The sequence below is a fragment of the Salvelinus fontinalis genome, chromosome 7, assembly GCF_029448725.1.
Source record: "Salvelinus fontinalis isolate EN_2023a chromosome 7, ASM2944872v1, whole genome shotgun sequence".
NCBI lineage: Eukaryota > Metazoa > Chordata > Actinopteri > Salmoniformes > Salmonidae > Salvelinus > Salvelinus fontinalis.
In genome coordinates, this window is record NC_074671.1 from 62636956 (window position 1) to 62659455 (window position 22500).

Consider the following 22500-nt stretch of genomic DNA (forward strand, 5'->3'; position numbering starts at 1 on the left):
ATCATAACTAGCCTGGTCCTAGATCAGTATCATAACTAGATCAGTATCATAACTAGCCTGGTCCTAGATCAGTATCATAACTAGCCTGGTCCTAGATCAGTATCATAACTAGCCTGGTCCTAGATCAGTATCAGAACTAGCCTGGTCCTAGATCAGTATCAGAACTAGCCTGGTCCTAGATCAGTATCATAACTAGCCTGGTCCTAGATCAGTATCAGAACTAGCCTGGTCCTAGATCAGTATCATAACTAGCCTGGTCCTAGATCAGTATCATAACTAGCCTGGTCCTAGATCAGTATCATAACTAGCCTGGTCCTAGATCAGTATCAGAACTAGCCTGGTCCTAGATCAGTATCATAACTAGCCTGGTCCTAGATCAGTATCAGAACTAGCCTGGTCCTAGATCAGTATCATAACTAGCCTGGTCCTAGATCTGTATCATAACTAGCCTGGTCCTAGATCAGTATCAGAACTAGCCTGGTCCTAGATCAGTATCAGAACTAGCCTGGTCCTAGATCAGTATCAGAACTAGCCTGGTCCTAGATCTGTATCATAACTAGCCTGGTCCTAGAACAGTATCATAACTAGATCTGTATCATAACTAGCCTGGTCCTAGATCAGTATCATAACTAGCCTGGTCCTAGATCAGTATCAGAACTAGGCTGGTCCTAGATCAGTATCATAACTAGATCTGTATCATAACTAGCCTGGTCCTAGATCAGTATCTGAACTAGCCTGATCCTAGATCTGTATCATAACTAGATCTGTATCATAACTAGATCAGTATCATAACTAACCTGATCCTAGATCTGTATCATAACTAGATCTGTATCATAACTAACCTGATCCTAGATCTGTAGGTCATCTTTCTCATGAGTCTCTTATTAGTAGGTGTCTTATTTTCCCCTGTACTAATGGGTTCAGTTAAGCTATGAACATAAATATTTCCAGCTTTGAACCTTTTCCATTATCTCCTCATCATAATACAATCTCCTGTTTTACAGCTTCAGTGAAGAGGAACCGATGTGGAAGAGCAGGATAGAGCAACACAGGTAACTAACTAACTGCTCTGTGTTATAGAACTGATATAGTGGACATTCACATCTTTTCCCAGGAATATTTATGTTATTAATGAATGTTTTAATGTTGCTGTACTGTTCAGACAGGAGCTGGACGAGGAGAAGGTTTACAGAGAGGCTCTAAGGAACAGAATCATTCCTCCTTATTTCCACTCAGAGAAAGAAGCAGCTTTTGAGTACTCGGAGGTGACACAGCTTTCTCATCAATGAATTGTATTCAGCACAGCTACGTAATGCCTGTTAACAGTTCCATTAGATTCATTAATACACATCCATTGTCCCACAGCCCAGCCAGTCAATTTATAAACTTAATCTCAATTGGAAAAAAGCGTCTAGACAATATTTCCCAATGCTACTAGCCTAGCATCTGGTTTGGTACAGAGGAGGTTAATATAAGCTGCACTGTGTGCCTCTCTCTCTGTTGTCTCTCTGTTGCAGATTGTATTCAGCTCAGCTACTGTATGTATATAAAACAACTCTCTGGGTTTTCCCGTCAGGTCCCTGATATGAGATCTCTGTCTCAGGACCTTCCTCCATTCCCCAAGACTCCCAACTCCCAGAACTACCTCAAGGATGCCCCTCGAGAGACAGGTTCAAGCTAGGCGACATTTATAACAATACTAATGATATTGATTATACAGTATTGAAGCATTGTGTCATCGTATCCTTCATTAAGAAAGTGACCCTGTTTTGCATGTTATTTGTTTTTGTGTGTGTTCTTGAAGCAGCCCAGCGACCTTTGAACCCCACGCCCTCTCACGCAGCAGGAAGTGATGCGCTGCCTAGGAGACCCACCAACCCCACCCCTCAAACTGCAGGTCTGCTCAGTACACGACTTAGACTTGGGTTAGTGTTAGGGTAAGAGTGGCGACAGCTAGTCTTACTGGGGTTCGAGTTATAACGAAAAAGACATTGCAGACAAATGACTTTACAATTTGCATACATTTAAAAACCTTAATGTGTGTGTGTGTGTGTGTGTGTGTGTGTGTGTGTGTGTGTGTGTGTGTGTGTGTGTGTGTGTGCATCTATCAGTTCCACATACATGTCAGTACATACACACAACAAGTAGGTGTGTACTGTGGCGTTGTGCCGTGAGGTATTGCTTTATTTAGTTTTTCTGGATCTGTGGACTTTCGTTTTTCTGGACCCCTGGTGGCATGTCTGGTAGGCAGGGTTCGCACAAGGTGCTTGAATTTGTTGTGGACCTGGGGACTTTGAAAAGACACCTGGTGGCATGTCTGGTAGGCAGGGTTCGCACAAGGTGCTTGAATTTGGCACTCTGAAATTCAAGTACTGGAATACCTTGAAAATCAGACATTTATTCAAGTTGGTAGTTAAAAGTTGTCCCACCTTGCCTTCTAAAGATGAATGCACTAACTGTAAGTGGCTCTGGATAAGAGCGTCTGCTGAATGACTAACATGCCAAATAGCATTCTATTTGGTCAAACACCATTTCCCCAACAGTTTGCAGACTCCTACTGTATATAAATCAGTCACCTCATCACGGTCTTGTATCTGTTACTCTGTTACTGATATGTAGATCTGTGTGTATTCTCCTGTAGGGGACGGCTCTCATGGTGTCTCTACAGTGAAGCAGCAGCATGGCGGTGGTATTGAGCCTGGCAGTACCCAGGTGGACGTGGCAGGGAACCCACGCAGACACAGAGTCAAGCTGCCAGCCTCCATCCTCAGCTCCAAACCCTTCAGCGTGCCCAACCAGCAGGTAATACACACGCGCACACACACGCACACACACACACGCACGCACGCACGCACGTACGCACGCACGCACACACACACACACACACACACACACACACACGCACACGGGTGCACACACTAGTGTTCCTCACCCACCCAGTGAGAGGTGCATATGTCGATTGAGGAAATGTTTGTGACTGTAGGTGTGAATGTTGTGAATTGATGGGAGTGTGGGCTGGGGGACAAATGGGAAGTGTGTGACTGTAGGTGTGAATGTTGTGAATTGATGGGAGTGTGGGCTGGGGGACATATGGGAAGTGTGTGACTGTAGGTGTGAATGTTGTGAATTGATGGGAGTGAGCTGGGGGACATATGGGAAGTGTGTGACTGTAGGTGTGAATGTTGTGAATTGATGGGAGTGTGGGCTGGGGCCTTAGATATAATCTGTTTCATGGATGATCTGAGCTCTAGCGCCATTGAAATTTAAAGGGCAATGTTCACGGAGACTGCTTTCACGGGAAACACTGCATATGTCGGATCAGTCGGAAATGACCTTGCACATTTTAGTGCCGCTATAACGTGGATCTTTCGCGATATGGATTTAATGTAGCCCTGGGTCTTCTAGACGCCACAAGACGGTGTTATCCTGCTGAGCTAAAGCCTAGGCTGTAGCCCAGGGAGATAACACGAGTCTTCTGGTCGATTAACACTAATGTATCTGTCCTGCCAGTTCAATAAGTCATAGCTTACTGAGCTAGAGCCTAGGCATTACCAAGGGGGCCTAACACGAGTCTGGCTCTCAGTTCCTGTGTGTAGAGGAGCCGGTGAGGAGGAAGGTGAAGACTGCGTCTGTGACGGGGGGGCAGCTCGTCCCACGGGGGTTTGAGCTCCTCCCAGCAGAGGTCCAGTTTGGGGCCCTTAAGGAGGGCTGCACCTACAGCGTCCCCGTGCTCATGAAGAACGTGGGCTTCCACACCTGCAGGTCAGACCAGACACCTACCGGTACATAGATAGAAACAGATCCATGAACAACTAGTGTGGCTGTTTGTGGACATGTCTGTCCAAGATGGTGGAGCAGTGAAAATGACAAGGTTTAAGGTCTTGGTCGTCAGGGTGTGTTCTTCTCCGTCTATGTTCTGGTAAGTTCAGCGCCTGTTCTGTGTTGTGGTACTTTAGGTTCAGTGTGAAACAGCCGTCCCCTGGTACTGGAATCAGAGTCATCTACACCCCTGGACCTGTGAGTTCTACTGAACAGAGTGATAGTTACCGTAGTCAGCTATTCACTTCCTGATATGACTAAATTGACCCCTGACCTTTGTTGCAGGTGGCTGCTGGGATGAAGACTGAGCTTCAGGTGGAGCTGTGTGCCATGACTATAGGTCTGGAGGAGTCTGCAGAGGGAGAGGTCTACATCTCCCACCACATCCACATCAAGACTGAGACTGAGATCTTCTACCTGCCTGTCTTAGCTAATATCCTTCTCAAATGGCTTTTAGTCCCATTTTATTTAGTCCCCTACTGATAACTTCCTAGGGTTATCAATATTTCCTATAGTTGGTAGCCTCAGTGATGTTTTCATTGTGCAGTGAGAGATCTACAAATAGTAGTGTAATGGTTATAGAACAGCTAAAGTGAGGACATGATTGGTTTTTAGAGCTAATGGCAAAGGTCAAAGTTTCTCTCAGTGAAAGCAGCGATAGTCTCTGTTGTCCCCTCCTTAACAAGTGGTCTCACCCATCCTCCCCGAGCGTCTGTATGACACCAGGACCAAGGATCATACCAACGGGCTCCAGACAGGGGTATCCAAGGTCCGTCTCATCTCCTCCACCCCCTCAGTCAGACGTGGAGTGGTCCTCCCTCGCAGACCTCTTCTCTCCACCATCTGAACACTGGAACTAATCACTCTCTAGAATGCCCTTCAAGCCAATCAGAAACCAGTATTCAACAATGCCATGGTATAAGAACAGGAAGTCATGTCTAACGGATGCTAAGGGCTGTTAAGGGTTTTACAAACGCTCACTCCCCACTGAAACGTTATCTTTTCCTTCCACTTCCAGGTGAAATTCAATCAGACGGATTGAGAAAACTTATATAAAACTACTTTCATCGTGCTTTAGTCACATTCTGCCGTTGTTCGATGGCTGTTGAATAGAATACAATGAATCTTAGCAATAAAGAACCGTGATATAACACATTCCTTGTTTTTCCTGTGAGTGAGGTGGTGTGTGTGTGAAATGGCTTTAGAGAAAGACAAGGAGGGAGCTCAAGTCAACATCACCGCTTTATTGATAGACACAGTAAAGCATTTTATAATACAGTAGTAAGGCATATATTTGGTGGAATTTGATATGTTGTGAAATAAATGAGTTATTGAAAAAGATGGATAATACAACTCCAGGGTTAGAAATGAATAACGCAGTGTATTGGATTAATGAATCATTATCTTTGATCATGCTGCTATACCATGGTGCAAAAACAAATACAAAGGTGTTGTCATGAAACTATAATATAATCATGAAGAATACCTTCAATTGGTTGGATTTTAAATAAGCATGGGAATATTTAATCAACTGTGATCTCACACACACTGACGCCCCACAGCATGCAATTCCATAAAGGAACACACAAATGAAACAAAACAAATGCATTATCACACAGAAGATCAACTCTAGTCTGTCCAGGATGAATAACAGTAGTGCACCCTGGTCCAGTTTCCTTAACATGTCTGACATTTCATTTCTATGTCTTAATGAACCGCTGAGGACAGTACAGTGTCTGTATCTGAACACATTCAGATTGGAGGGAGTCATTCCATTTCAAAACATGGATGGGTTCTTTAAGATGGCATCCAGCTATGCTGAGGACACTACAGTGTACGTATCTGGAGGGAGTCACTCCTCCATTTCAAAACATGGATGGATTCTTTAAGATGGCATCCAGCTATGCTGAGGACACTACAGTGTACGTATCTGGAGGGAGTCACTCCTCCATTTCAAAACATGGATGGGTTCTTTAAGATGGCATCCAGCTATGCTGAGGACACTACAGTGTACGTATCTGGAGGGAGTCACTCCTCCATTTCAAAACATGGATGGGTTCTTTAAGATGGCATCCAGCTATGCTGAGGACACTACAGTGTACGTATCTGGAGGGAGTCACTCCTCCATTTCAAAACATGGATGGATTCTTTAAGATGGCATCCAGCTACAGTAGAATATTTTCTGCACCTTCTTAGGAAGGGAAATAGGGGATGGATCAGAATGAAAAAGAATGTGAAAGTTGGGTTTTGACCAATTAAAACGAGGTAGAGCTTGCATTACCGGGCGTTCTAGAATCATACACTTGTATCTTAAAACACTCCCAATCACACTAGGAGAGAACTCAGATCAAATCAAATAGATTTCAAATCAATAAAATCATCTCAGGATTACAAACAGCTGAATGTCACACTGTACCGTAGCTCTATTTTAAATGGTATTAAATTAAATTCCATAATCCTACAAAAGCACTATGAATAGCTATTAAAACAGCACTATTACTTTCTTTCTGTCAGTGTTAAAGGCCCAATCCTTAATTTGAAAAACAACAATAACGGCTGTTAATATCCCAGATTGGCCCTTTCAGTATGTGCTCTATGGGTCCTCATGGTAGATTCAACACATAGGAGTGGACCAGAGCTGCGGTGAATGCGGGCAAAGGGCATAGAATCATATTATGATCATCAAACAGACACTACTAAAGAAAAAGATGACCTATGACCTATGGATGGATGGATGGTTTGATAAACAACAAAAGGTGTATCAGCCCAAAGCAAAAGCTATAATGCAATGTGGAAAATAGATTACCTTCACACACGTCACACGCACACACACACACATCCTTGCGTACCAAGACACACACAAACGTGCATACATACACACAGTCAGTCTCTCTACGCTGAAAGGGCACAGGACGACTGCATTGCCTTTACAGTATATCATGTTTTGTTGTTATAATAAACATAGTTTTGTAATATAAAGCACCCTTATGTTTACAATCTTTCTTTTTGATACAAATGTTGTGAAATGCGCTCCATACAAAGACATGGAAATACGTTCACAAGATTTACACATACTTTTTCCTTTCTCTTATTTTTTTATACAATTGCATAGAAGTTTAAAAACCTGCCTTTTGTTAATAAAACCATTTTCAATACGTTTAAGAAACTACTGAAATCTACAAGTTTTGTAATGCTGATCCTTCACAAAAATATATGTATTTTTCTCTTTGTAAACGTGTCCAATCCAGTTGTTTTGACTAGAAAAGCATGCGGGGGGGGGGGGGGTTGGTTGGGGAGTGGGTAAGGGGCGGGCCCTCGTCTGCCGCTACTCGCCGTTCTGTTCGTCCGTCATCACGTTGACCAATGACTCCATGGCTCGACCCAGGTCATCTGCCATGTGGAACAGACTGCCTACACTCAGTCCTGGAGAGGAGGGACAGAAGGGACCGTCAGACAGACAGACTGACAGACAGACAGACAGACACTCTCACCCAAATATTAAACACTATTGAATGCATTTCTTAAAATACTCAAGTAAACAACCGCTCCCCCTCGAACAAACACTAAATGCACCAAGAAATATGAGAGATAGGGAAGAATAGAGAGGAATAGAGAGGAATAGGGAAGAATAGAGAGGAATAGGGAAGAATAGAGAGGAATAGGGAAGAATAGGCAAGAATAGGGAAGAATAGAGAGGAATAGGGAAGAATAGAGAGGAATAGGGAAGAATAGGCAAGAATAGGGAAGAATAGAGAGGAATAGAGAGGAATAGGGAAGAATAGAGAGGAATAGGGAAGAATAGGGAAGAATAGAGAGGAATAGGGAAGAATAGGCAAGAATAGAGAGGAATAGGGAAGAATAGAGAGGAATAGGGAAGAATAGAGAGGAATAGAGAGGAATAGAGAGGAATAGGGAAGAATAGAGAGGAATAGAGAGGAATAGAGAGGAATAGGGAAGAATAGGGAAGAATAGAGAGGAATAGGGAAGAGAGGAATAGGGAAGAATAGAGAGGAATAGGGAATAATAGAGAGGAATAGGGAAGAATAGGGAAGAATAGAGAGGAATAGGGAAGAATAGGGAAGAATAGAGAAGAGAGGAATAGGGAAGAATAGAGAAGAATAGAGAGGAATAGGGAAGAGAGGAATAGGGAAGAATAGAGAGGAATAGGGAAGAATAGGGAAGAATAGAGAGGAATAGGGAAGAGAGGAATAGGGAAGAATAGAGAGGAATAGAGAGGAATAGGGAAGAATAGAGAGGAATAGGGAAGAATAGAGAGGAATAGAGAGGAATAGGGAAGAGAGGAATAGGGAAGAATATAGAGGATTTGGGAAGAATAGAGAGGAATATTGAAGAATAGAGAGGAATAGAGAGGAATAGGGAAGAATAGAGAGGAATAGGGAAGAATAGAGAGGAATAGGGAGGAATAGGGAAGAGAGGAATAGGGAAGAGAGAAATAGGGAAGAATAGAGAGGAATAGGGAAGAGAGGAATAGGGAAGAATAGAGAGGAATAGAGAGGAATAGGGAAGAGAGGAATAGGGAAGAATAGAGAGGAATAGGGAAGAGAGGAATAGGGAAGAATAGAGAGGAATAGGGAAGAGAGGAATAGGGAAGAATAGAGAGGAATAGAGAGGAATAGGGAAGAATAGAGAGGAATAGGGAAGAATAGAGAGGAATAGGGAGGAATAGAGAGGAATAGGGAGGAATAGAGAGGAATAGGAGGAATAGGGAGGAATAGGGAAGAATATAGAGGAATAGGGAGGAATAGAGAGGAATAGGAGGAATAGAGAGGAATAGAGAGGAATAGGGAAGAATAGAGAGGAATAGGGAAGGGGAATAGGGAAGAATAGAGAGGAATAGAGAGGAATATGGAAGAGAGGAATAGGGAAGAATAGAGAGGAATAGAGAGGAATAGGGAAGAATAGGGAAGAATAGAGAGGAATAGGGAAGAGAGGAATAGGGAAGAATAGAGAGGAATAGGGAATAATAGAGAGGAATAGGGAAGAATAGGGAAGAATAGAGAGGAATAGGGAAGAATAGGGAAGAATAGAGAAGAGAGGAATAGGGAAGAATAGAGAAGAATAGAGAGGAATAGGGAAGAGAGGAATAGGGAAGAATAGAGAGGAATAGGGAAGAATAGGGAAGAATAGAGAGGAATAGGGAAGAGAGGAATAGGGAAGAATAGAGAGGAATAGAGAGGAATAGGGAAGAATAGAGAGGAATAGGGAAGAATAGAGAGGAATAGAGAGGAATAGGGAAGAGAGGAATAGGGAAGAATATAGAGGATTTGGGAAGAATAGAGAGGAATATTGAAGAATAGAGAGGAATAGAGAGGAATAGGGAAGAATAGAGAGGAATAGGGAAGAATAGAGAGGAATAGGGAGGAATAGGGAAGAGAGGAATAGGGAAGAGAGAAATAGGGAAGAATAGAGAGGAATAGGGAAGAGAGGAATAGGGAAGAATAGAGAGGAATAGAGAGGAATAGGGAAGAGAGGAATAGGGAAGAATAGAGAGGAATAGGGAAGAGAGGAATAGGGAAGAATAGAGAGGAATAGGGAAGAGAGGAATAGGGAAGAATAGAGAGGAATAGAGAGGAATAGGGAAGAATAGAGAGGAATAGGGAAGAATAGAGAGGAATAGGGAGGAATAGAGAGGAATAGGGAGGAATAGAGAGGAATAGGAGGAATAGGGAGGAATAGGGAAGAATATAGAGGAATAGGGAAGAATATAGAGGAATAGGGAGGAATAGGGAAGAATAGAGAGGAATAGAGAGGAATATGGAAGAGAGGAATAGGGAAGAATAGAGAGGAATAGAGAGGAATAGGGAAGAATAGAGAGGAATAGGGAAGAATAGAGAGGAATAGGAGGAATAGAGAGGAATAGGGAAGAGAGGAATAGGGAAGAGAGGAATAGGGAAGAATAGAGAGGAATAGGGAAGAATAGAGAGGAATAGGGAAGGGGAATAGGGAAGAATAGAGAGGAATAGAGAGGAATATGGAAGAGAGGAATAGGGAAGAATAGAGAGGAATAGAGAGGAATAGGGAAGAATAGAGAGGAATAGGGAAGAATAGAGAGGAATAGAAAGGAATAGGGAAGAATAGAGAGGAATAGGGAGGAATAGAGAGGAATAGAGAGGAATGAAATAGAGAGAGGAGAGAAGAGGAGGGAGAACTGGCCAGGAGAGGAGGGTACAGTAGACGGGGCTGGTGACCCCACTGACCTCTCATTGGTTTCCCCTTCGACCTCCTGGGTCACAGAAACAGAACAGGGAAAAAGGGAACAAAGAGAAAGGAGGGAACAATCAGAGGACTGAGAGGAAAAGGGTCCATGTACTTCAAGAGGTCAAAGTGTAGTGTGTGCGCGTCCTACCTTGGCTCTGTGTGTGTGTGTGTGTGTGTGTGTGTGTGTGTGTGTGTGTGTGTGTGTGTGTGTGTGTGTGTGTGTGTGTGTGTGTGTGTGTGTGTGTGTGTGTGTGTGTGTGTGTGTGTGTGTGCGTCCTACCTTGGCTGTGTGTGTGTGTGTCTGTCCTACCTTGGCTGTGTGTGTGTGTGTCCTACCTTGGCTGTGTGGGAAGGAGTTGTTTAGCTGCTCCATCACCTCCTCTAGCCCCAATGCATCTTGGGACGGACTCGACAGCTCATCGTCACCTACAGCAAAGAAAATGATTACAACCAGTACAAAGACTTCATAGGGAAACGTATTTTTAAAACCAGTACAGCATCAACCTGACCAGAGCGTCCCAACAGATGACATAACACTGTAACAACCAGTCTGGTCCAGTGGGCTCATAGCTGGTGATATTGTCCTGAGTGGAGTTCCAGTCTCACCCATAGTCTCTGTAGTCTGGCTGCCTGCTACACGCATCAGAGGCAGACTGGTGTCCGAGCGCTGGGACGAGGTGGAGGGAGAGGACAGGGCTGTACCGTTCACCTTGGAGTCAGTCTGGAGACAGACACAGGCATTATCCCACACACTCATCAGTCTGGAGACAGACACAGGCATTATCCCACACACTCATCAGTCTGGAGACAGACACAGGCATTATCCCACACACTCATCAGTCTGGAGACAGACACAGGCATTATCCCACACACTCATCAGTCTGGAGACAGACACAGGCATTATCTCACACACTCATCAGTCTGGAGACAGACACAGGCATTATCCCGCACACTCATCAGTCTGGAGACAGACACAGGCATTATCCCACACACTCATCAGTCTGGAGATAGACACAGGCATTATCCCACACACTCATCAGTCTGGAGACAGACATTATCCCACACACTCATCAGTCTGGAGACAGACACAGGCATTATCCCACACACTCATCAGTCTGGAGACAGACACAGGCATTATCCCACACACTCATCAGTCTGGAGACAGACACAGGCATTATCCCACACACTCATCAGTCTGGAGACAGACACAGGCATTATCCCACACACTCATCAGTCTGGAGACAGACACAGGCATTATCTCACACACTCATCAGTCTGGAGACAGACACAGGCATTATCCCGCACACTCATCAGTCTGGAGACAGACACAGGCATTATCCCACACACTCATCAGTCTGGAGATAGACACAGGCATTATCCCACACACTCATCAGTCTGGAGACAGACACAGGCATTATCCCACACACTCATCAGTCTGGAGACAGACACAGTGTATATACAACAGTATGTGGACATGTATAAAATCAAGCACACAACCATGCAACATTTCTGCCCTGCTAGAACTGCCCCGGTCAACTGTTGTTGTTATTGTGAAGTGGAAACATCTAGGAGCAACAACGGCTCAGCCGGGAAGTGGTAGGCCACACAAGCTCACAGAACAGGACCGCCGAGTGCTGAAGCACTTAGCGTGTAAAAATCATCTGTCCTCGGTTGCAACACTCACTACCAAGTTCCAGCACAAGAACTGTTTGTCGAGAGCTTTATAAAAGGGGGTTTCATGGCTGAGCAGCAGCACACAAGCCTAAGATCACCATGCGCAATGCCAAGAGTCGGCTGGAGTGGTGTAAAGCTCGCCGCCATTGGACTCTGAAGCAGTGGAAACACATTCTCTGGAGTGATGAATCATGCTTCACCATCTGTCATTCCAAAGGACAAATCTGGGTGTGGTGGCTGCCAGGACAACGCTACCTGCCAGAATAGTGCCAACTGTAAAGTTTGGTGGAGGAGGAATAATGGTCTGGGACTGTTTTTCAAGGTTCGGGCTACGCCCCTTAGTTCCAGTGAAGGAACAACATACAATGACATTATAGACGATTTTGTGCTTCCAACTTTGTGGAGAAGGCCCTTTCCTGTTTCAGAATGACAATGCCCCAATGCACAAAGCAAGGTCCATACAGAAATGGTTTTCGAGATCGGTATGGAAGAACTTGACTGGCCTGCACAGAGAACCTGACCTTAACACCATTGAACACCTTTGGGATGAATTGGAATGCCGACTGCGAGCCAGTCCTAATCACCCAACAACAGTGCCCAACCTCATTAATGCTCTTGTGTCTGAATGGAAGCAAGTCCCTGCAGCAGTGTTCCAACATCTAGTGGAAAGCCTTCCCAGAAGAGTGGAGGCAGTTATAGCAGCAGAGGGGGGACCAACTCCATATTAATGTCTATGATTTTGGAATGAGATGTTCAACGAGCAGGTGTCCACTGTCTTTTGGTCATGTAGGATAGATGGATATATAGACAAACAGACTCGCATGTGTGTGTCCTTTCTGTATACTGTGTGTATACTGCGTGTATACTGTGTGTGTGTATACTGTGTGTATACTGCGTGTATACTGTGTGTGTGTGTGTGTGTGTATACTGTGTGTATACTGTGTGTATACTGTGTGTATACTGTGTGTGTGTGTGTATACTGTGTGTATACTGTGTGTATACTGTGTGTATACTGTGTGTATACTGTGTGTATAGTGTGTGTATAGTGTGTGTGTGTATACTGTGTGTATACTGTGTGTATACTGTGTGTGTGTGTGTATACTGTGTGTATACTGTGTGTATAGTGTGTGTATAGTGTGTGTATAGTGTGTGTATAGTGTGTGTGTGTATACTGTGTGTATACTGTGTGTATACTGTGTGCATAGTGTGTGTGTGTATACTGTGTGTATAGTGTGTGTGTGTATACTGTGTGTGTGTGTGTGTGTGTGTGTATACTGTGTGTATACTGTGTGTATAGTGTGTGTATAGTGTGTGTGTGTATGCTGTGTGTATACTGTGTGTACAGTGTGTGTATACTGTGTGTATAGTGTGTGTGTGTACAGTGTGTGTATAGTGTGTATACTGTGTGTACAGTGTGTGTATAGTGTGTGTATACTGTGTGTATAGTGTGTGTATACTGTGTGTACAGTGTGTATAGTGTGTGTACAGTGTGTATACTGTGTGTATACAGTGTCTATACTGTGTGTATAGTGTGTGTACAGTGTGTGTACAGTGTGTATACTGTGTGTATACAGTGTGTATACTGTGTGTATACAGTGTGTATAGTGTGTGTATACTGTGTGTATACAGTGTGTATACTGTGTGTATACTGTGTGTACAGTGTGTATAGTGTGTGTACAGTGTGTATACTGTGTGTATACAGTGTGTATACTGTGTGTACAGTGTGTATACTGTGTGTATACTGTGTGTATACAGTGTGTATACTGTGTGTATACTGTGTGTATAGTGTGTGTGTGTACAGTGTGTGTTTCAGTACCTGTTCCAGTAGCTGTCTGAGCCGGTGTAGCTGTGACTCCAGTTGTTTGTTATGGTCCTCCAGGATCTGCATGCGAGCCTCCAGCCGTCCTTTGTGCTGCCTCAGCAGTTTGGCCTCGGCGATCAGCTCGGCGTCCCGGGGGCTCTGGGGCGAAGCGGGCAGCATCTCCGGGGGTGAGGGGAGCGGGGACAGACCCTTGTGGTCGTGGGCCTTCTTCAACTTGTCATACTCAGCCTGTAGCTTCCTGAGAGGGAGCGGACAGCGGTTAAGAGCGTTGGGCCAGTAACCGAAAGGTCACTGGTTCGAATCCCCGAGCCGACTAGGTGAAAAATCTGTTGATATGCCCTTGAGCAAGGCACTTGGCTGACATGTACACAACGGGACTCGACTCTAGCCTGAAATCCAGAACCTGTTTCCTAATATTCCACTCCGTGATTTACCAAGGAGTTGAATATTACCTCAAACAGACTGGTACCCAGGCTAACTCAGCTCAGTCTAGTCAACTAATCCCTATTTTGTATCTGTTTTACAACAACATCAGTCACAAAGTGCTTTACAGTAACCTGGCCTAGATCCAAAAACCTCACTATCAACTCAGTTTCCACTAGTTACCACAGCCACAAAGTCAAAATTGGCTATAATATCGTCAAATTTCATGATAAAAAAAAATTCCTTTTAGGTTTTAATTTAAGGTTAGGCATAAGGTTAGCAGTGTTGTTAAGGTTAGGGTTAGGTTTAAAATTAGATTTTAAAAAATAAAATAGGTGGGGTTTATGACTTTGTGGCTGTGGTTACTAGTGACGACCTATCATCCCACAAGACAACCGTAAACCGACTGTCTGACAACTGTAGAATCGTCTGGATCCAACATGGACGTTCGATGGAGAAGCTTGTCTACATCAGTTTGTCTGTGTTGGGATCAGTTGGTATGACTGTGTCACACTGTTCCCCTCACCTGTTGTCTGACTCCAGGTCGTTGAGCACCCGCTCCAGCTCCCCCTTCTCCTCACTCTCCATGGAGATGAGGATCTGGGCAGGGCTGCGTGGCTGGCTGAGGGGAGAGCCCTGGTTCAGACTCTGACAGTAGTGCTGAATCAACAGGTGTTCATCATCACTACAGTGATAGAATGAGGGAGGGAGAAGGAGAGGGGGGGACATACACACAGAGAGAGGTTGCTATTAGCTGCCAGTCACACCTAACAGCCTCACAACGGCCAGTCAGTCAACTAACAACATTCATTTTCAGTGCCACAAAGACAGAGAGCCAGAGAGACAGAGTGGAGACAACCAGCTATAAATTGACACATTTACCACAGATTGTTGTTCAGTATTCAATTATATTTGATTCAATTCAATGTTCAATTATCCACTCTGACAAATACTTATCCTTTGAGATGTAGACCTGTTGGCTTGGGGGTAGGGTTAACGTTGTGATAACATTCTGGCTGATGGCTTGGGGGTAGGGTTAACGTTGTGATATCATTCTGGCTGTTGGCTTGGGGGTAGGGTTAACGTTGTGATATCATTCTGGCTGTTGGCTTGGGGGTAGGGTTAACGTTGTGATATCATTCTGGCTGTACTGTTGATGGTGAAAATGGAGAAGTAATGGAATAGTTTCAATTCAACATATCCAGCATGTGCTGGGCTCTCTCTCTGTATCTATCTCTCACCGTCTCTGTGTGTCTGTCTGGGAATAGTTGTAATAATACCAGGTATCCCACTTATCAGTCGCTCAAACCTTAAGCCTCTAACACTTGTTCTGCGCTCTGAGAAAGGACTTATCAAATATATGTTAAGATAGCTGTCGTGTGCACAGACAGGGATTGGAGGAGATTTATGAAAGCAGCCAATGATAGCTATAGATGGTCTATAGCTATAGATGGTCTGTAGATGGTCTATAGATGGTCTATAGCTATAGATGGTCTATAGATGGTCAATAGATGGTCTATAGATGGTCTATACCTATAAATGGTCTATAGCTATAGATGGTCTGTAATGGTCTATAGATGGTCAATAGATGGTCTATAGATGGTCTATAGATGGTCTATACCTATAGCTATAGATGGTCTATAGATGGTCTATAGCTATAGATGGTCTGTAGATGATCTATAGCTATAGATGGTCTATAGATGGTCAATAGCTATAGATTGTATATAGATGGTCAATAGATGGTCTATAGCTATGGATGGCCTATAGATGGTCTATAGCTATAGATGGCCAATAGATGGTCTATAGATGGTCTATAACTATAGATGGTCTATAGATGGTCAATAGATGGTCTATAACTATAGATGGTCTATAGATGGTCTATAGATGGTCAATAGATGGTCTATAGATGGTCTATAGATGGTCTATACCTATAGCTATAGATGGTCTATAGCTATAGATGGTCTATAGATGTTTTATAGCTATAGATGGTCTGTAGATGATCTATAGCTATAGATGGTCTATAGATGGTCAATAGCTATAGATTGTATATAGATGGTCTATAGATGGTCTATAGCTATGGATGGTCTATAGATGGTCTATAACTATAGATGGTCAATAGATGGTCTATAGATGGTCTATAACTATAGATGGTCTATAGATGGTCAATAGATGGTCTATAGCTATGGATGGTCTATAGATGGTCTATAGCTATAGATGGCCAATAGATGGTCTATAGATGGTCTATAACTATAGATGGTCTATAGATGGTCAATAGATGGTCTATAGATGGTCTATAACTATAGACGGTCTATAGATGGTCTATAGATGGTCTATAGATGGTCAATAGATGGTCTATAGATGGTCTATAGATGGTCTATAGATGGTCAATAGATGGTCTATAGATGGTCTATAGATGATCTATAGTTAGAGATGGTCTATAGATGGTCTATAGATGATCTATAGTTAGATATGGTCTGTAGATGGTCTATAGATGATCTATAACTATAGATGGTCTATAGATGGTCTATAGATGGTCAAAAGTTGGTCTATAGATGGTCTATAGATGGTCTATAACTATAGATGGTCAATAGATGGTCAATAGATGGTCTATAGATGGTCTATAGATGGTCTATAACTATAGATGGTCTATAGATGGTCAATAGATGGTCTATAGATGGTCTATAGATGGTCTATAGATGCTCAAACTGTAACTTTGTTGATATTCAACAGCGTGTTCGATGAACAGTTTGTGTGATAGTTAGACGAACATTTTAAATATCCAGCGTGTTCGGTTTAGTGGATAGTTAGTTGAACATTTAAAATACATGCAATGGGGACTCTTCAAGTGTTACCCATGACGTTTGTGTGATAGTTAGTTTAACAGTTTGTGTGATAGTTAGTTGAACAGTTTGTGTGATAGTTAGTTGAACCTTTAAAAACCATCCGTAGGAGACTCTCCAAGTGTTACTCATGACTGCTCTAGACAGAACCCACCTCACAGAGACAACACAGCTTCATACGTAACCCACTGAGCCAATTCACAAAGCAAGCCAATCAACGACAGGATTGAAAGAGGAAGAGGTGGGCTCACATGCTCTCATTGGGTGAGATACTGTCATTCAGATAAGATCCATTACGGTTCTCCATTTCAGCTAACCTGTGGGGAGAGACAAATTCATTTCAGTAGTCACATTCCACTCATTTCACTACCATTAGTACAGAAGGAGCAGCACTGTCCAGGGCAATTCAGTGGTAGACCCTGGACTCTGGGCTGAATACCATCTCTATTGTTCCAGGGCAATTCAGTGGTAGACCCTGGACTCTGGGCTGAATACCATCTCTATTGTTCCAGGACAATTCAGTGGTAGACCCTGGACTCTGGGCTGAATACCATCTCTATTGTTCCAGGACAATTCAGTGGTAGACCCTGGACTCTGGGCTGAATACCATCTCTATTGTTCCAGGACAATTCAGTGGTAGACCCTGGACTCTGGGCTGAATACCATCTCTATTGTTCCAGGGCAATTCAGTGGTAGGCCCTGGACTCTGGGCTGAATACCATCTCTATTGTTCCAGGGCAATTCAGTGATAGGCCCTGGACTCTGGGCTGAATACCATCTCTATTGTTCCAGGGCAATTCAGTGGTAGACCCTGGACTCTGGGCTGAATACCATCTCTATTGTTCCAGGGCAATTCAGTGATAGGCCCTGGACTCTGGGCTGAATACCATCTCTATTGTTCCAGGGCAATTCAGTGATAGGCCCTGGACTCTGGGGTAAATACCATCTCTATTGTTCCAGGACAATTCAGTGGTAGACCCTGGACTCTGGGGTGAATACCATCTCTATTGTTCCAGGACAATTCAGTGGTAGACCCTGGACTCTGGGGTGAATACCATGGTACAAGCCTCAGGTAAACGGTTACAGAGTAAAGATTCACTAGTTTAGTAAACAGGGGGAGAAAAACCTCTACTGAAGGTGGAATCAGCATTGCACGAGAATGCCTGTTTGTATCTGGTTGTAACTAGGTCTAAAGTTCAACATTCAGTGAGTGAGTCTATACTCTCAGACACAGTAACTCTACAGTCAATCAGTAGGTGAGAGATTAGTCTAACTGCGTAAATACATGTGAGTGTTGTGTCTTTATCTTACCGGCTGGCGTAATGCTCGATGCGTGAATGGGTGTCGTCATGGGAAAGCTGGGGGGAGGACGCAGGCCTACAGACAGGAGAGAGAGAGGAGAGAGAGAAGAGAGAGGGGAGAGAGGAGAGAGAGAGGAGAGAGGAGAGAGAGAGAGAGGAGAGGGGAAGAGGAGAGGGAGAGGAGAGAGAGAGAGAGAGAGAGAGAGAGAGAGAGAGAGAGAGAGAGAGAGAGAGAGAGAGAGAGAGAGAGAGAGAGAGAGAGAGAGAGAGAGAGAGAGAGGAGAGAGAGAGAGAGAGAGAGAGAGAGAGAGAGAGAGAGAGAGAGAGAGAGAGAGAGAGAGAGAGAGGAGAGAGAGAGAGAGGAGAGGAGAGGAGAGAGAGAGAGAGAGAGAGAGAGAGAGAGAGAGAGAGAGAGAGAGAGAGGAGAGAGAGAGAGAGGAGAGGAGAGAGAGAGAGAGAGAGAGAGAGAGAGGAGAGAGGAGAGAGGAGAGGAGAGAGAGAGGGGAGAGAGGAGAGAGGAGAGGAGAGAGAGAGACAGAGAGGAGAGAGAGGAGAGAGAGGAGAGAGAGACAGAGAGGAGAGAGAGGAGAGAGAGGAAGAGAGAGAGAGAGAGAGAGAGGAGAGAGAGAGGAGAGAGAGAGGAGTGGAAGAGAATGAAAGAGAAAGACACAGAGGGATTAAAACCTAAAGAAGTCAGCTGTTATGATCCAGATAACACACGCTTCAACATGTCCACTAGACAGTGTCATGTCAATATGAACCACAGAGCTCTATAGAGCCCCTAGCACCCACAGCACAGTGACAGAGACAGGATGAGTTATAACATCATATAGACTACAGTACAGTGACAGGATGAGTTATAACATCATATAGACTACAGTATAGTGACAGGATGAGTTAGAACATCATATAGACTACAGTACAGTGACAGGATGAGTTATAACATCATATAGACTACAGTATAGTGACAGAGACAGAATGAGTTATAACATCATATAGACTACAGTACAGTGACAGGATGAGTTATAACATCATATAGACTACAGTACAGTGACAGGATGAGTTATAACATCATATAGACTACAGTACAGAGACAGGATGAGTTATAACATCATATAGACTACAGAACAGTGACAGGATGAGTTATAACATCATATAGACTACAGTATAGTGACAGGATGAGTTATAACATCATATAGACTACAGTACAGTGACAGGATGAGTTATAACATCATATAGACTACAGTATAGTGACAGGATGAGTTATAACATCATATAGACTACAGTATAGTGACAGTGACAGAATGAGTTATAACATCATATAGACTACAGTATAGTGACAGGATGAGTTATAACATGATATAGACTACAGTACAGTGACAGGATGAGTTATAACATCATATAGACTACAGTATAGTGACAGGATGAGTTATAACATCATATAGACTACAGTATAGTGACAGGATGAGTTATAACATGATATAGACTACAGTACAGTGACAGGATGAGTTATAACATCATATAGACTACAGTACAGTGACAGGATGAGTTATAACATCATATAGACTACAGTATAGTGACAGGATGAGTTATAACATCATATAGACTACAGTACAGTGACAGGATGAGTTATAACATCATATAGACTACAGTACAGTGACAGTGACAGGATGAGTTATAACATCATATAGACTACAGTACAGTGACAGGATGAGTTATAACATCATATAGACTACAGTATAGTGACAGGATGAGTTATAACATCATATAGACTACAGTACAGTGACAGGATGAGTTATAACATCATATAGACTACAGTATAGTGACAGAATGAGTTATAACATGATATAGACTACAGTATAGTGACAGGATGAGTTATAACATGATATAGACTACAGTATAGTGACAGGATGAGTTATAACATGATATAGACTACAGTACAGTGACAGTGACAGGATGAGTTATAACATCATATAGACTACAGTACAGTGACAGGATGAGTTATAACATCATATAGACTACAGTACAGTGACAGGATGAGATATAACATCATATAGACTACAGTATAGTGACAGGATGAGTTATAACATCATATAGACTACAGTACAGTGACAGGATGAGTTATAACATCATATAGACTACAGTACAGTGACAGGATGAGTTATAACATTATATAGACTACAGTATAGTGACAGGATGAGTTATAACATCATATAGACTACAGTACAGTGACAGGATGAGTTATAACATCATATAGACTACAGTACAGTGACAGGATGAGTTATAACATCATATAGACTACAGTACAGTGACAGGATGAGTTATAACATCATATAGACTACAGTAAAGTGACAGGATGAGTTATAACATCATATAGACTACAGTACAGTGACAGGATGAGTTATAACATCATATAGACTACAGTATAGTGACAGGATGAGTTATAACATCATATAGACTACAGTATAGTGACAGGATGAGTTATAACATCATATAGACTACAGTACAGTGACAGGATGAGTTGCGTTGTGTTGTGCTGGTTTAATAGCAGCAGCACACACAGAGTACATGAACACTGACAAACACTGACAGCCACATAAAATAACTGTAACTAACAGGCAGTAATGATTCTGTGTGTGTGTGTGTGTGTGTGTGTGTGTGTGTGTGTGTGTGTGTGTGTGTGTGTGTGTGTGTGTGTGTGTGTGTGTGTGTGTGTGTGTGTGTGTGTGTGTGTGTGTGTGTGTGTGTCTGTATGCATATGCATGCGTGTGTGTGTGTGTATATGTACTGTATTGGTGTGTGATACTGAGCGGGGTACTCACGCATGATCTACCGGCCAGAAGTTGATCAGAGTTACAGGACTGGAAGATGAGGAGATGAGGACAGAGAACATGAGAAGCAGGGCCTCACCTCAAAACACATTAGAACAAACACACACACACACACACACACACACACACACACACACACACACACACACACACACACCCCCCCCTCTCACACACACACAGATTACCAGGGTTGTTTTATAAGAGCAGGTTTATTTGGTTATGTCTGTGTGTGTGTGTGTGTGTGTGTGGTGTGTGTGTGTGTGTGTGTGTGTGTGTGTGTGTGTGTGTGTGTGTGTGTGTGTGTGTGTGTGTGTGTGTGTGTGTGTGTGTGTGTGTGTCTGTCTGTGTGTGTGTGTGTCTGTGTGTGTGTGTGTGTGTGTGTGTGTGTGTGTGTGTGAACATGTCTCTTTATGTGTATTTGGATTCTATACGGTACATCCCAATGAATCAGAGGCATAATGGAATAGGGATTCTATACGGTACATCCCAATGAATCAGAGGCATAATGGAATAGGGATTCTATTCGGTACATCCCAATGAATCAGAGGCATAATGGAATAGGGATTCTATACGGTACATCCCAATGAATCAGAGGCATAATGGAATAGGGATTCTATACGGTACATCCCAATGAATCAGAGGCATAATGGCATCAAAAGGAATAGACTGTCTGACAGATCTACTCACTGTTTGGTCTTCCAACAGATACATCTTTATTCATGCATGTCTGACGCATGATTTCTCTGCATCACACACCACACACACACACACACACACACACACACACACACACACACACACACACACACACACACACACACACACACACACGCACACACACACATGCACACACACACACACACACAAACACACAAACACGAGCGTTCACTGACATCAAATAAACCTATCTGAATTTAACAGAGCAAGACAACTAAAGAAATCACTCAATGAACAATTCAGGCCAAGGACAAGTAGACATAATCACAGACACACACGCACACACACGAGAGATACACAGGCACACACACACAGAGAGAGACACACAGCATCCTGACAAGGTGACAGTGAATGCATTAGTTTGCATGGCTGCTAGCTTGGCAGGCTGAGAATCTCTCTCCATTCTCTGTCTCAACTGATTATTCAACCCGCCAGTGTGAGCTAAGTTATCATGTGTGTCTATGTGTATGTGTCTATGTGTATGTGTATGTGTCTATGTGTCTATGTGTGTGTGTGTGTGTCAGTGACTGTGTGTGTGGTCTAGCAGTCAGGGAAAGGGACTAGATCGCCTAGGCCAGATGTTAGACCTAAACCAGCCCCTGTCCTGTCCCTTAGGCCAGATGTGAGACCTAAACCAGCCCTGTCCTGTCCCTTAGGCCAGATGTTAGACCTAAACCAGCCCTGTCCCTTAGGCCAGATGTGAGACCTAAACCAGCCCTGTCCTGTCCCTTAGGCCAGATGTTAGACCTAAACCAGCCCTGTCCCTTAGGCCAGATGTTAGACCTAAACCAGCCCCTGTCCCTTAGGCCAGATGTTAGACCTAAACCAGCCCCTGTCCCTTAGGGCAGATGTGA

The 22500-nt window shown here is 43.4% G+C and overlaps 2 protein-coding genes across 8 annotated transcripts in view; one reads left to right on the plus strand and one right to left on the minus strand.

Annotated features, from left to right (window-relative positions):
• Positions 1-4970, plus strand: part of spag17 (sperm associated antigen 17) — a 35827-nt gene extending 30857 nt beyond the window's left edge. Inside the window, exons 36-44 of the mRNA XM_055930426.1 lie at positions 1005-1052; positions 1163-1265; positions 1577-1670; positions 1805-1897; positions 2642-2802; positions 3584-3762; positions 3957-4017; positions 4105-4252; positions 4515-4970. Coding sequence (XP_055786401.1) covers positions 1005-1052; positions 1163-1265; positions 1577-1670; positions 1805-1897; positions 2642-2802; positions 3584-3762; positions 3957-4017; positions 4105-4252; positions 4515-4666 — 1039 coding nt within the window. The 3' untranslated portion in view covers positions 4667-4970. The remainder of the gene's footprint in view (positions 1-1004; positions 1053-1162; positions 1266-1576; positions 1671-1804; positions 1898-2641; positions 2803-3583; positions 3763-3956; positions 4018-4104; positions 4253-4514) is intronic.
• Positions 4971-5043: 73 nt separating this feature from the next.
• LOC129859984 (dystrophin-like) overlaps positions 5044-22500 on the minus strand; it is a 186264-nt gene continuing 168807 nt past the window's right edge. For 6 of the 7 annotated variants that reach the window (XM_055930280.1, XM_055930278.1, XM_055930285.1 and 3 more), the window contains 8 exons: positions 20921-20959; positions 18109-18174; positions 17049-17114; positions 14484-14642; positions 13529-13772; positions 10645-10759; positions 10375-10464; positions 5044-7242 (listed from right to left, as the gene is read on the minus strand). In XM_055930280.1, the coding sequence (XP_055786255.1) occupies positions 7145-7242; positions 10375-10464; positions 10645-10759; positions 13529-13772; positions 14484-14642; positions 17049-17114; positions 18109-18174; positions 20921-20959 (877 nt within the window). In that variant the 3' untranslated portion in view covers positions 5044-7144. Of the gene's footprint in view, positions 7243-10037; positions 10064-10374; positions 10465-10644; positions 10760-13528; positions 13773-14483; positions 14643-17048; positions 17115-18108; positions 18175-20920; positions 20960-22500 lie in introns of all 7 variants that reach the window. The other variant, XM_055930279.1, reaches the window with a different exon arrangement.